Here is a 15737-nt window from a genome sequence, read left to right as displayed (position 1 = left end):
CAGCATGCTTCTCCTTCAAAATATCCCACACACTCATTAAAACCCCAATCAAATACGAATATGTCTGTTAGCTTACAATACGGGCCCAGCATGTATACATTCATGTATGTTATGAAACGTGATGACAACATGACCTTAAAGCTCCCTGATACATATTGGTTAAGGTCATACAAAGTTTATCTACACCTTTTTCCCATCTTGGAGAAAAATAGGGTACTTGGTACGAAAAAAATCCTTCCTGTTATTACAGTTGTTGTACTATAAAGCTAGGGTAATGATGTTGCTAACACTTAGAAATTGCAACTGATATGATAATGAGAGTATGTTCTTGTATAGTGCCATATCACATTACAATGTAATAATGGCTCTATGCGCTTCCATAGGGTATTATTACCCTGGCATTAGCCTAGCAGCGTTTTTTTCGGCGCAGAAGCACTTCAAGAAATGAATTTGTGTTAGGTAACCCTTAACCTCACTTGGGGCAAGTGTGGAAAATGTAGAATACCTTGCCAAAGGACAGTTCTGTGGCAGGGAATTGGTACAATGCCTTAGTTTCAAAGTCTGAACCACAACACCTCTATTATGCAATTTTCAAATGAAAGTAATTGTTATCTTCATAATGAAAACAATGGAATATAATTTGAGACAAGCACAAAATAATTATCGATCAATATTCAAAATAAGCTATTACCTGCAATGAAATAATTATATAATATTGACTGGCCTTGAGGGGAACATCAAATATATTGCCAGCAAAAGAGTCATATTGGCACGAGTCTTTAGACGAGGGCAATATGGGTCTTTTAAGGGCAATATATTTGATGTTCCCCGAAAGAAAAGCCAGGCAATATTTTCATTATCATCCAAATCAGATATCTAGAGCAAAAATCATGATAATGGTGATATTTCTTTTTAAAATAGTTCTATTGTGTCATGTTAATATAAGGGTCTAGGCTCTGCACTTTTCCATTATGACGTACTTGCAAGCGCTCGGATCCAGTGATGTCTTTATTATGACGTATATTGTTGGTGCGCAGATCCTTATGAAGCGTATCTGTTTATACGCATCCTCAAATGCCCGGATGTGAGACCAGGGAAAATACAAAGGTATATTTTGCGTCATCTCTGCATGCAAAGTGAATACGCGCATTGAGGCCGAGGAAAATACAAACAATATACCTACCCTTCCCGATATTCAGAAAATGTAGGGCAATACGGTTTTGTAAATGACCAGCTCAGATGTCTGATACGGGTAATAACAAATATATATTGGGTGCTTAATGAGGTGTTTCTGTGCACTCATTCCTGTTAAAAAAAATTGGCAAAAAAATAAAATGGGCAGAGTAAATATAACAATTTATAAAACGGGTTCAAGGATGTAGCCAATGGTGAGTGCGTATTCAAGTCACGTGTTCATGCTTTAATTACGCGCAACCTTCCAGTCGTGCATTTTTCGTGCAGCACTGTACATTTTTTGTGCAGCACTGTGCAATTTTTGTGCAGCATTAGTTCCAATATAGCACGTAAAAACTGATACGCCTTCAGTAAAAGAGGCTGGCTAGGATTTTGACGCGCTTACTTAGGCGCGCATAGTAGATACGCCTGTGATGTCATAATTGACAGTCTTGTGATCTCTTCGTCTGTGCGATCGTACACAAGTTGGAGGGATTTGAACAAGATTTCCATGAAAAATTCATTTTGCCGACCCGTTTTATAAAACAATTAATGCACATTTTAAGATTCGTGATGTTAGTGACGATGCGAGCAACTCTCGGGCATTCACAATATTATGCAAAAGCACGTACTCAGCGCAAGCGCCTCTTGCTTTCGCATAATTGTAAATACCCTCGAGTGTGCTGCATCGTCATAACACACTCATAAATGTGCATTAATTGTATAATATATAGGAATTATGAATCAATTATTCAAAAGAAGCTCATAAAGACTAATAAAAGGGAAGATGATTCAACCCTAAAGAGGCGGTGCTGCACCATCCCGAGTTTGCTCAATCTCGAGATTTTAGCCCGATCGGCCCTCTTCGCGATTCAAGAAACCCCATCTCCACCATCGCAAGAAGAGCGAGGCATCGATGTATTATGGTTTGACGCCATGAATAAATAATCCTGGGTGGGTCTGCACCTGCGAATTAGCGCGATAGTTCATAAAATAGCGCACTATTTTGCAAATAATCCCAAGTTGACTTGGGATTGCAATCTTGAGATTAATCCTACGAACTAGCGCAATAATTGCATCTCCATTACAAATAATCTCGAGATTGTTCAGATCGGGATAATTTTCCGGATCTAAAAAATAGAAATTTGAAAACTGTGGATGGTGCAGACGGCCCTATAGAGGGCATGCTGAAAGCAAATTTATATCCAACTACTCATCAAGGTTCTCGCTCTCACTAATTACTTTGACAACAGACGTGAGCAAAACATGTCATGGAGGGAAAGGTCTGGTACATACCAACGTCTTCAAGAGTCGAGGCGGATGAAACAGTCCCATCCCCCTTGAGGGGGACAAATTACTATCATTCCCTATAATGGAGACAATTTTCTACTTCTGTTCATAATTCACACCAAATTTCATTTACATTGAATGTTGATCAATTTACAGGGGCACTTTTTGCAATTTAATGGGCCCTTTTTCACATTCAGGGGGGTGATTCACCCAACTCCCCCCCCCCCCCGTGCTTTCGGTTCCCTTCTCCCTCTCCTCCATTACTCTGAATGTCACAATCTTAATAGAGGATGATGGTGGGATGGTTGCAGGAAGGGTCAAGTACCTTTGGAAAATCCCTTCCTACATTCTAAAATACATTCTAATTTACCTGCTAAGTGATATAAAGGATATGATGAAAGTCATCGGAGCCCACCCCCTCCCCCCCCTCCACACCTTTTCACCCATAGCAAAGTTCACTTTTGCAAAGGAATATCTTCAAGAGATCACTAACTTCTCATCATCATTATACTACTAGCACAATGGTTTGTAACATATCTCTGCTAAAACATTGCCTTGCTTGTGAGAGGACTGCTGACATAGAAAAAAAAGATAAACCATTAGCGGCTGAGGGTGAGGAAAAACTTTAATCCATGAAATCTCCATTCTTCTTCAAATGATACAACCAACTGCATCTGAACGGCATTCATGAAGGTCAATACAGAATTTAAACTTGAGACACTTGTCTCTGAACATCTCACCTTTCTATTATCATCTGCTGTTAATATCTATTTGGATGACAAGCATCTCTTTGATAAGCCATTTTCGAAAGAGCTCCTGCTAGACGTACACATCCTATTAATGATGTTGACAGACAGATTTTGTCCTTGTTGCAAAATGGTCACTTAGAGACTACTGCATAAATTATAAAGCTGCTGCTATATCAGGTAGGTACTACACAATGTCTTTGATCCACGATCGTTTATTGGTATAAGCATGTCATTGGGCTTTTCATATTCACATTGATCAATGATCATTATTATTATAATATCATCCCAGCCATGGCATAATTTCCTTCAGCAAGAAATTTATCCACATTGTGCTGCACTCAACCTAGGTGAGGTAAATGGGTACCCGGCAGGATTAATTTCTTGAATGCATGAGCGCTGAAAGGCAGCTTGAGCTAAAGCCAGGTTAATAGTAATAACAACAATGTGCCTCGGAATAGAATATATCTAGATAGATGGCGCTATATAAATGCCTATTATTATTATTATAATATCATCCTGAAATAAAGATAATTTGTAGGTTAATAAGTTTGGCTTCTTAATTATACTTGCTTATATAGCATCAGCATCAAATCCCTCTTTATCAGAAGTCTCTCCAAAGGGCTCCATAATAAATGCAGCATAAATACCCTAGCTTGAGCCAAGCTCCTGTTAAATGCTCAGTGTTTGAAGGTACCCATTCACCTTACCTGGGTTGAGTGCAGCACAATGTGGAGCAATATCTTGCTGAAGGAACAACCAAAGACCACAATAGATGGAAGGGTGTCACTTTTAGCCCTTTCATATGTGGGGGGGGGGTGTTCACTGGTATCATAATGCAGGAAGTGGGGATGGGGGCAATTTTTGCATTGCTTTTGCCCTAGGTTTTCTTAAACAGTCACTGTATGACAGAAATTGGTGAGACATTTATATTGGTAAGGTAAGCCTACTAACTTCAAATCAATATTACAGATGCAGATGACAGAATAGAGAACCCACTTTGTATGAGTGATGTGATGGTGTCCTGATTTCTCTCAATTGATTTCATCTGACACTGGTTCATCCTACCGACGACCCATTCCTTCCCATCATCCTCTCATCTCAATACCATGCCAACTATGTCTACTAGACTCTCTAACCAGCAGTTTTAATGAATTATGTATTACTTGCACTGTCAGGGGCTTAATAATTGAGTGCAAATTCATTTGTAATATTTTTTATTTGATAAACGTAACTTCAGGTGATAGGCCTAATTCAATCTTGCATTCCTGTGCAAATAGTGTAGATATTTCATTTTGGGGGCATTCTTCTTGCAGTTGATTCGATTTGTTTGTGTCTATCAAATTACAAACGAATGAAAGTGAAAGAAGAGATAAAATATTTATGGTAGAGACAGAAATGTAAGTGAAACTTTTGAGAATGCTCAGATATTTTGACAAGTTTATTCAATGATAATCATGCAATTCAATAACTTTTTAGTCAGCAGTCATTTATTGATATGGTTTAATGGCATTGTTGCCTAGACTCCTGCCCCAGCCACCTTGTCGGATTTAACGTTACAATCGTTTCCATTACATTGGGACATACAGATGTAAGCAATGCCAGCTAGACTTGTTACCCCAGTCACCGAGAGAGGAGACATCCCTGGGAGGCCACAGACCATATATAGGCAGACAACAGACTGGTAGACTACTTAGCTAAGGGGGTCATGTACATGTAAATCAATGGTGGGTAGATGAACGTGAACGTATGGATTGATTAGCAGAAGGAAAGATCGATGAACAGATGAATAAAGGACAGATAGGGATACAAGGATGGATGGATTTGTGTGAGAATGAAGGCAGGTGGGTAGGTTGACGGAGACACAAATGGAGAGCTGGGAGAATGAAGAGTAGGAAAGATGATAGATTAGCAGAGGGAAAGGGTGACCAGATGAATGAGTGGCAGATGAGAGAACGATGGATGGACAGATAGATGGAAAGATTGATTGATAATGTATAGAATAGAGATGCCCAAATGGGCAGAGAGATGGATGAATGGACTATGGATGCATAGCATGGTGGATGAATAGAAGAATTGATTGATGAATGAAATTTGAACTAGACAAATCAGCACTCCGAAGTGCAGTCACTATACACGCTCTTTAAGAGCTAAATTAGCACTTCATTTTTTAGAGTGTACTTAAATCCGCTCCAACTTTTTATTATCTAAAAAAAAAACGTTAAACCATTCAAAAACTCTACTCAACCTCTCATATCCCAAACCACAGATACACTTCACCCACCCGTCCACACATACACTTCACACATTCTCCCACACATACACTTCACCCACACTTCCACAAAAAAAACACCGTGCCCCACAGACACTTCTTCCATACTCCCACACTTTAACTCACACATACACTTGGGCCGCGAATTATTTTTTTTCAAATAAACCATTTTTATTCTATTCTAACCCACACATACACTTCACCCACCCTCCACACAAACACATCACCCACACATCAACCCACCGTGCCCCACAGACACTTCTTCACCCGTCCTCCCACACTTAAACTCACACATACACTTCACCCACCCTCCACACATTATCCCCCACATAAACTTCGCCCACCCTCACCACACATTAACCCCCACACATACACTTCACCCACACTCCCACACATCAACCCACCATGCCCCGCACAGACACTTCTTCCATCCTCCCACACATTAACCCACACATAAACTTCACCCACCTTCCCACACAGTAACCCCCACACATACAGTTAACCCACCCTCCACACATACACTGCACCTACACTCCCACACATAAACCCACCGTGCCCCACAAAGACACTTCTTCCATCCTCCCACACATTCACTTCACCCACCCTTCCACACGTACACTTCACACATTCTCCAACACACATACACTCCACCCATCCACATAATAACCCACACATACACTCCACCCACCCACATAATAACACACACATACACTCCACCCACCCTCCCACCTATCTTCCATATTCTCACACTTTAACTCACACATACACTTGGGCCACGAATGATTTTTTTTTGTTCAAATAAACCATTTCTATTCTGTTCTAACCCACACATACACTTCACCCACCCTCCATACAAACACTTCACCCACACTCCCACACATCAACCCACCGTGCCCCACAGACACTTCTTCACCCGTCCTCCCACACTTAAACTCACACATACACTTCACCCACCCTCCACACATTATCCCCCACATAAACTTCACCCACCCTCACCACACAAACACTTCACACATAAACTCCTCCAACCTTCCCACATAATAACCCACACATAAACTCCACCCACCCTCCCACACAGTAACCCCCACACATACGGTTAACCCACCCTCCACACATTCACTTCACCCACCCTTCCACACGTACACTTCACACATTCTCCCACACATAAACTCCACCCACCCTCCCACATAATAACCCATGCATAAACTTTACCCACTTCCCACACAGAAAACCCCACACATACACTTAACCCACCCTCCACACATACACTTCACCCACACATCAACCCACCGTGCCCCACAGGCACTTCATCCATCCTCCCACACTTTAACTCACACGTACATTTTACACACCCTCCAAACATTATCCCCACATAAACTTCACCCACCCTCACACACATTAACCCCCACACATACACTTAACCCACCCTTCCACACATACACTTCACACACCCTCCACACATAAACTTCACACATCAACCCATCGTGCCCCACACAGACACTTCATCCACCCTCCCACACATTAACCCACACACACACTTCACCCACCCTCCCAAACAGTAACCCCCACACATACACTTAACCCACCCTCCACACACACACTTCACCCATCCTCCCACACATACACTCCACCCACCCTCCCACACAAAAAATATCACTAACCTTGTACTGAATCACCCAAATACATCTTTCAGCCCAATTCTGGTCTTAAAAATTAGATAACAATAATATAACATTCGAATTGAAATGTCACTCATCAAATAAAGCAAACCCAAATGCGGCATTACCGTATCTATTCACATGGCTCACAAAACGCATCGATGGTTGATAAACAGAAGGCTTCGATGACAAAAAACATTGATTTTGAGAGTGATATTCAATCAACGATGACCAAGAAGGTTGTATGCAGAATGATGGCTTCCTGTCAGTAAATAAACTTAAAGGTCAAGTCCACCCCAGAAAAATGTTGATTGAATAGGTAGCAAAATATCAAGCAAGCATAACACTGAAAATTTTATCAAAATCGGATGTAAAATAAGAAAGACATGACATTTAAAGTTTCGCTTATTTTTCACAAAACAGTGAAATAGCATATAAGAAAGTCGATGATGCCCCTCACTCACTATTTCTTTTGTTTTTTATTGTTTGAATTGTACAATATTTCGTTGCTGTTTTTACAGATTTGACAATAAGGACCAACTTGACAGAACCATATAGTATTAAACAATGCTAATTCCATAACATCAGCATGATCAGGGAGGAGTTAACTTTTTTCACTTGACAATGAGAAAATTTGAATATCATATTTCATATAATAAAATTCAAAAGAAATAGAGTGGATGACGCCATCAGTCTCCCCATTCGCATCCCAATCAGGATGTGCATATAACTGTTTTGTAAAATTAAGCGAAAATTTCAAATGACAGTCTTACTTTATATCCGATTTTGATGAAATTTTCAGTGTATGTTTGTTGGATTTTTCCATTTTTATTCAAATGATTCTTTGTTGGGGGTGGACTTGTCCTTTAATGATGTTCCTCTTAGAAATGATAATTTGATTTTAAAGGCTATGGTAAAGTTTAAACCTACTAGTTGTTAGGAAATTCACATCCCCTCCCAAAATAAATATTTCAGTCCTTCTAATACATGCAGCACAGAAACACAACACACTGAGGGAATGCAACAAATTGAAAAGGAATTCAAGGTTCTAGATCTTGCTGTGGATCAACTAAGTAATTTATTTAAAGAGAAAACCAATGGTAGTTAAATACAAATTATAAAAGAAAAATTAAAAGGTTTTTTTTTTCATAATGTAACAATAAATAACTGAAGTGGGATAATTTGCACATCAATGATGTGGAGCTCATCTGGCATCTCGCAACTATATTTAACACAATTTTAATATCAGCCCAGTTGACACTGTAATGAATTATATTGGTGACATAAATTGAGGAAACAGAATTGATATTGATGAAGAAATGACATAGAACAAGTATTTTTGTGATTTATGAATAAATTTGGTATAAATAAGCATGATTTTCTGGTCAAAATTTCTCAATTCTGTGTAGAACCTTGGCTCATGTAGCTCTCAGGTGGAACCAAATAAAGTAAAAATCAGTCAACAAATAAGTATTTAAGTGAAATTTGAAATGTATGCATAAATTGGCATATTTAATTAGTTTCAAAGTCTGTGCTAAAATTTCGTATCCCCACAAAGAGCTTTCAAATAAAGGGAACAAAATTATATTCATCAACAAATGAAGGAGAAAAGGTATTTTTGGGGGGGATTTTTAATTATCAATACATTTTGCATAAATAATTTTCTAGTCAAAATTTCAAAATTCTGTGTGAAAATTTGGGGAACCTAGTGTAGCTCTACCACATGGATGAAAAAAAGTCAACAAATAAAGAAGCATTTTTGTGATAATGAACAGTTTTGCATAGACTAGCATAAATTTCTACTCAAAATTTCAAAACTCTGTGCAGAAGTTAGGTTAACCTCATGAAGCTCTACCAGATAAAAGAGAGAAAAAAAAAAATCGGTCAACAAATAAAGAAGCAACTTACGTGAATTTTTAAAATACGCACAAATTAATTAGCATAAAAATTGTTTCTAGACAAACTTTCAAAATTCTGTGCAGAAGTTTGGTGAACCACATGAGGCTCTACCAAATGGGTGCAAAAAAAAGCATTTTTTTTTTGAAAAATGTGCATAAATTAGCATGTTTAATGAGTTTCAAAATTCAGTATAGAAGTTTTGAATCCTCTGCCTAATGCTAAAAAAGCAAACAGAATTAAAATCAGACTTGAAATGATAAAGAATAAGCAGTTTTAAATTCAGTGAACATATAAAGAAGATGTGATTTATGAATTTTGCATAAATTAGCATAACTAATTTTCTACTCAAAAGTTCAAAATTCTGTGTACAAACTTGGTGGACCTCATGAAGATCTACCAGATGGAAGATAAAAAAGATAAAAATCAGTCAACAAATATAGAAGAAGAATCATTTTATGTCAATTTTTTAAAATAAGCATAAATTAGCATCAAATTGTTCTAGAAAAATGTCAAAATTCAGTGTAAAAGTTTGGTGAACCTCATGAAGCTCTACCAGATGGTAGTAAAAATAAATCCAAATCGGCCAACAAATAAACAAGAGGAAGCATTTCTTGTGAATATTGAAAGTTGAGCATAAATTGGCAAATTCAATGACTTTCAAACTTCTGTTTAAAAGTTTTGAATCCCCACCTAGTGATATCATACAAAGCAAACAGAATTAAAATCGGACTTGAAATGGCGTAGTAGTAGCATTTTGAAATTGTGGACGGACGAAAGACGACATGCCATGGCATAAGCTCATCTTGCTCTTCGGGCTGGATAAGCTAAAAATGATCTGACAATAGTCAGAGAAGTAGGAGTGCAATTTTATGTATTGAAAAATAATCTAGAATAACTTTTGTGAGGATATAATGAAATAGTTACAGGACCACACTTTCAATTAATTCTTTTAAATTTATTCATAAATTTCTTTAAAATATCTACCAATACCAATCACATTTGCACCTGTGCAAGGGCTATTGATATAGTCGATAGAAGCCTTACAATAGCATATTTTCAAAATCAGGCCATTGAAATCAGGAACATGGTCACATTTGGTCTTAAGAAAAAAACTGAAGTCACAAAAAATATGTTATTCTATTTTCTGCAATTTTCAAAATTATGGATGATATGTAGGTAACACAGGATTGGTGGTATGATAGTAGATAGGATAGATTTTGTATTTGTGCAATTGAGGAATACTGCAACAAAAACAAAAATGCATATCAGGGTAGTACGCCAATGAAATAAAATGGAATTAACATCTTTTTTTAATATAAATATTGATTGGAATAATGGACTATGTATTTTTTTTCATGAATAATTCCCTTTTCAATATTCCACATTACCAAGTTCTACTATTGATCAGTCTATCAGTGTTTAGTGTGCCGTCGCAGGTGTTTAGCAAGGCTTGATTTAAATGAAAATCTCTGATCACATTTTGAGCAAGGATAAGGTTTCTCCCCGGAGTGCACAACCATGTGCTGAGTAAGGTAGTCCTTGGTATAAAATCTCTTACCACAATCAGGACATAAGAAACCCTTTTGACCAGTGTGCCTTTGGAAATGCCTCACAAGATAAGACTTAATCGGAAATTGTTTATCACACTTGGAGCACTTATAAGGCTTTTCTTTGGAGTGTAGTTGAATATGCCTTTTGTAATTACCTGCATCGGCAAACACTTTCTTACATTCTTCACACTGAAACGGTTTTTCTCCTGTGTGAACAAGCATGTGTTCTTCAAAGGAAAGTTTGCAAGAAAATCTTGCATTGCACAAAGAACAACAATAGGGCTTTTCACCTTTATGAGTCATTATGTGACTTTTCAGCTGTTTGCTCTAAATCTCTTGCCACAGAATGAACATAAGTAAGGCTTTAAACCAGAGTGTGACATCATATGATACTCAAGGCCATGTTTTGAAGCAAAGTGTTTACTACACTTTTGACATGAATATTGTTTTTCATTTGAGTGCGTTTTCATGTGACGCATCAGTTGATACTGTGTCGCAAATTTTTTGTCACACAATGTACAAGGATAATGTTTTTCACCTGAATGCACATGCATATGAACATTGAGATTCCTTGAATTGGGAAAACTTTTCTTACACACATTACACACATAAGGTTTTTCACCCGAGTGCGTTTTCACGTGACGCGTCAGTTGATACTGTGTTGCAAATTTTTTGTCACACAATGTACAAAGATAAGGTTTTTCATCTGAATGCATATGCATATGAACATTGAGATTCCTTGAATTGGCAAAACCTTTCTTACACAAACTACACACATAAGGTTTTTTACCCGAGTGTGTTTGTAAATGTCTATTTAGTCGAGCTTTGGTTGGAAATTTTTTGTCACACAATGTACAAGGATAAGGTTTCTCCCCAGAGTGCACAAACATGTGCTGAGTAAGGTAGTCATTGGTATAAAATCTCTTACCACATTCAGGACATAAGAAACCCTTTTGACCAGTGTGCCTTTGGAAATGCTTTATAAGAGAAGACTTCATGTCAAATTGTTTATCACACTTGGAGCACTTATAGGGCTTTTTTTCGGCATGTAGACGAATATGCCTTTTGTAATTGTCAGCAACGGCAAACACTTTCTTACACTCTTCACACTGAAATGGTTTTTCTCCTGTGTGAACAAGCATGTGTTCTTCCAAGGAAAGTTTGCAAGAAAATCTTGCATTGCACAAAGAACAACAATAAGGCTTTTCACCTTTATGAGTCATTATGTGACTTTTCAGCTGACTGTTTGCTCTAAATCTCTTGCCACAGAATGAACATAAGTAAGGCTTTAAACCAGAGTGTGACATCATATGATACTCAAGGCCATGTTTTGAAGCAAAGTGTTTACTACACTTTTGACATGAATATTGTTTTTCATTCGAGTGCGTTTTCATGTGATGCATCAGTTGATAATGTGTTGCAAATTTTTTGTCACACAATGTACAAGGATAAGATTTTTCACCTGAATGCGTATGCATATGAACATCAAGATTCCTTGAATTGGGAAAACCTTTCTTACACACACTACACACATAAGGTTTTTCACCAGAGTGTGTTTGTATATGTCTATTTAGTTGAGTTTTTGTTGCAAATTTTTTGTCACACAATGTACAAGGATAAGGTTTTTCACCTGAATGCGTATGCATATGAACATCAAGTTTCCTTGAATTGGGAAAACCTTTATTACACACATTACACACATAAGGTTTTACATTATATGTTTCATCACAAGAAATTGACTTCTCAAAATCTGTAACCGTTTCTGCATCAATTCCCATGGGTCCTTTCTTACTTTGAATGCTTTCCAGGACATTGTCACCCTTGGATTCATATCTACTTTTCCCAAGGGTGTAAGTGGTTATCTTGTTTTCCATATCTGTGAGAGGACTGGAACCCTGGGCCATATCATCCAAACTTTGAGGCATGTTACTGGAACTGCAGCTAAAATCTACATATGGACACACAAAAAATACAAAAAACAAATTGTATTCAAAACTTATCAAGTATCCTACTAGAAAATAATACATAAATGAATGTATATTTCATACAAACAATAAAATGATTTGCAAAATTTTCACATACTTTCAGATTTCGAAAAGTAATTTCAAACATGACTTTTTCAGCCAGAAATGTTTTGCACCTTTATTAGAATACCTGAAGAATAGAACATTACAGTAATCCGGATTCTAAAAAAGAAAATCACCATGTCTAAAAATTTCAGTATTTGCTCTTTAATAGGATTCTAGTCTCAATATTACAGAAATTGGTCAAGAAATATGATTGACCTTTAACTAAATGGGATCTGACAGATAGCCTGTTAAAATTCTTCATCTCATAAAATCATTTAAAGTTAAGCATTATTTCATATACACAAATCTATTAATTTCATTACCATTTTCTGAGATTGAGGTTCCTATTTAATTTTTTCTTAAGACTTGTGATTTTCTTTTTGAAATTCAGATGCCCACCGTCCTGACAAAATGACTTTTGGGGTATCCTTTCTTCACATTGCTTTTACTCTCTCATGCATGAAAAAGAAAATTTATATTTTATTGTTCGAATCAGACATGAAATACTCTGAAAATTTGCTTTGCCCAATCAATCATAGGCCCGGCAGCCACCGTGCCATGCCAGATCAACGAGGCTCTATCCCTTCAATTGTTGAACGCCAAAAAGGGTAGCAGTATTTCCAATCTTCTAATGTCTTTTGGTCTGAAGTGTTCAGGGTTTGAACTCCCAACCTCCCAGTAGTGGGACGGACACTCTACCAACTGAGCCAACACACTGGTTAACGAATGAGGAATCTCCTGTGTCATACCAGCTGAAAGAGAAGACTCTATACATTACAATGACAGGTAATTGTCTATTGTATTTGTGATTTAATTTATGATAAATTTTCAATAATTGTGATATTAATTTTTTTATGGGACTTGCTCCATATCGCATGGAAGAGGAAGGAGATGAATGTTTATTCAATATCTAACTTGTGTGCTACAGAAATACTCCTTACCTTGATCTGTTGATAGTATTGTAGTATGGCAGGGAGGCGTTTCTTCCGAGTCTTTTTCGATGAAGTTGGACAAGGTATTGAAAATACTCCCCAGTAGAAGCTCACTACATGCATCTCTGCTCACTTCACATTGTTCTAAGGAATTGGAAACAAGGGAGAACTATACTTGGATGTCTGATACTATTAATTCAAGATCAGTATCATTTAAACTACACATAACTTTGCCAGAGCAAAATCTTTGGGAAAAAATGAATGACTTTAAATGGAAGGAGTATAAAAAAAATCTGTTGACACATAACTTCACAGCTCATCTATAATGGGTTAAACCAACTTGACACCCCCCCCCCCCACCCGTGTAGCAAAAAGCTAGATTCGCCACTGATGATTGCTTTGTGCATAAGCATGTCTCACCCCTGCAAATCAATGCATGTGTCGTAAAAGTTTGCAAAACACTCTGTTGATCGGAGAGGATGCCATGTTGGTCCTGTATGTGTATAGGAAATTCCAATCTATTCATCCTAAAACTAAATGTGCTATTCTTCAGAGAGTCAAGTGTTCACCCATGTATTGCACCAGCCAATTCCCTAATGCTACTGTACTGAAGTGCAAGAGCTCTCAAAATTCAGAGGCAGTGTGGCTTGAAGAATTTGTGCTTTGTAAGACATTTTGTTGTTTTATCTACCTTCATCTGTTTCTTCTTGCTTGATGAAGAATATTTGTGGTCCATTCTTGCTTGACAGTGAGAGTTTTTCCAAGATGCTCTTAGAACTTTGATCTAGAAAAACAAAATAAACAAAATACCAAAGTCAATAAATGCATTTTACTTTTCTTCTGAGGTGCAAAAGAGCAGGGGTTTTATATTCCAGTGAACCAGGTTCAATCCCAATCGGTGTGCTAGTGCCCTTTGGTAAGGCAGCAATCCTCATTACCAGGTGGCTTGGAGAGGACTGTAAGCCCTCGATCCTCTGCATATTTTGTATACATTCTTCTTTCTGTAATCCATACGCAGTACTATCATTCATTTCTCATCTCCCCCCTCTCTATCTCTCCTCCCAGTTTCTCTTGGTCTTGATTTGTCACATAACTTTTGTATATCTTGAATGTTTTATGTTTTATTTTCATGATTTCTCCTGTTGGCAATCTTGATATTTATTATTACTTTTATTTAATTTCTTTTCTAATCTGTCATAATTTGAGGGGCTCACAATATATACAAGGTTTGCCTTTGAGAGGCATCCTGCATTTTAGCAAATGAATAAATTTTATATACCATATGATCCTTTTTCACATATTTTGTATGTAATTTTCTTATGTCTCTTTTAAGTCGATTTAATGATCTGGCATATTGTTTGTGGCACTTGCTTCTTATGATTGTATTTACTTTGTTTATATTTTGCAGAAAAAGAAATAAATGAAATATGGCATACTGATCAATTTCAAAATGTCACATAGCAAAAAAAACAACAAACAAACAGATCCAAATTATCAAAACTTTGTAATTTCAGATTATATTGCCACTTTGAAGGCAGAATTTGTTATTTACATGTAATACCCAGGAGCAATTGTAGCCAACAGCATCCTTATTTTATAATGGAAGACGTGAACAATGCCTTGCAGCATTTTCACTGGCAGACAGAAGTATTTTGTCCTTGTGAATAGATAGTATTTGGTACTTCATACTTTATAAAAGCATAGCCAAATTTTAATCCATATTGAAGATTATGAGATTACCAACATATAATCTGAATGAACCAAACATTTGCCCCTATGCTTTTTGCTCATCCCCAATTCCTCCTAATAAGTCATCCTTAGAAAAAAAAAGTGTTCGTGTGGAGCCCTGGATTAGGATAAGGAATAGGGTGAGGATTAATAGATTACAGGTAGATTTAATACTAGGTGGGCTTCCTGCACGTACTCTCTTAAGTAGGAGAAATTGTCATATGTAATCAATTGTCATGCAACAATGATTTACCTTGATGTGTTGACGAGGCATCAGGTTGGAGAGAAGAATAATCCTCCAGCTGTATTAGTTTAGTGGAGGCTTCTGTCAAGCTTTGCTTGTCTGGTGGATGCTGCATGAGCTTAGAGTAACTTTGGTCTGGAAGAAAGTAGAAGGAAACCTTTATATTACAAGTGACC

The 15737-nt window shown here is 37.3% G+C and overlaps 1 protein-coding gene across 1 annotated transcript; it reads right to left on the bottom strand.

The window, feature by feature from the left end:
- Nucleotides 1-10566: 10566 nt before the first annotated feature.
- LOC121413348 (gastrula zinc finger protein XlCGF57.1-like) lies at nt 10567-15737 on the bottom strand. The gene is made up of 4 exons (XM_041606134.1): nt 15571-15737; nt 14281-14373; nt 13599-13733; nt 10567-12536 (listed from the first exon to the last, which is right to left on the bottom strand). The coding sequence occupies exons 1-4, from the start codon at nt 15674-15676 to the stop codon at nt 10903-10905; spliced, it is 1968 nt and encodes a 655-aa protein (XP_041462068.1). The 5' UTR covers nt 15677-15737; the 3' UTR covers nt 10567-10902.

Source organism: Lytechinus variegatus, chromosome 4 (assembly GCF_018143015.1).
Source record: "Lytechinus variegatus isolate NC3 chromosome 4, Lvar_3.0, whole genome shotgun sequence".
NCBI lineage: Eukaryota > Metazoa > Echinodermata > Echinoidea > Temnopleuroida > Toxopneustidae > Lytechinus > Lytechinus variegatus.
This window is presented reverse-complemented; position numbering and strand designations above follow the sequence as displayed.

Excerpts from the sequence above, each read along its gene's own strand:
- LOC121413348 (XM_041606134.1), bottom strand. The coding sequence starts at position 15,676 with ATGCAGCATCCACCAGACAAGCAAAGCTTGACAGAAGCCTCCACTAAA. Across the intron at positions 14,374-15,570 it reads TGCCTCGTCAACACATCAAG|ATCAAAGTTCTAAGAGCATC; the intron begins GTAAATCATTGT and ends TTGTTTTTCTAG. Across the intron at positions 12,537-13,598 it reads AATACTATCAACAGATCAAG|ATTTTAGCTGCAGTTCCAGT; the intron begins GTAAGGAGTATT and ends GTCCATATGTAG.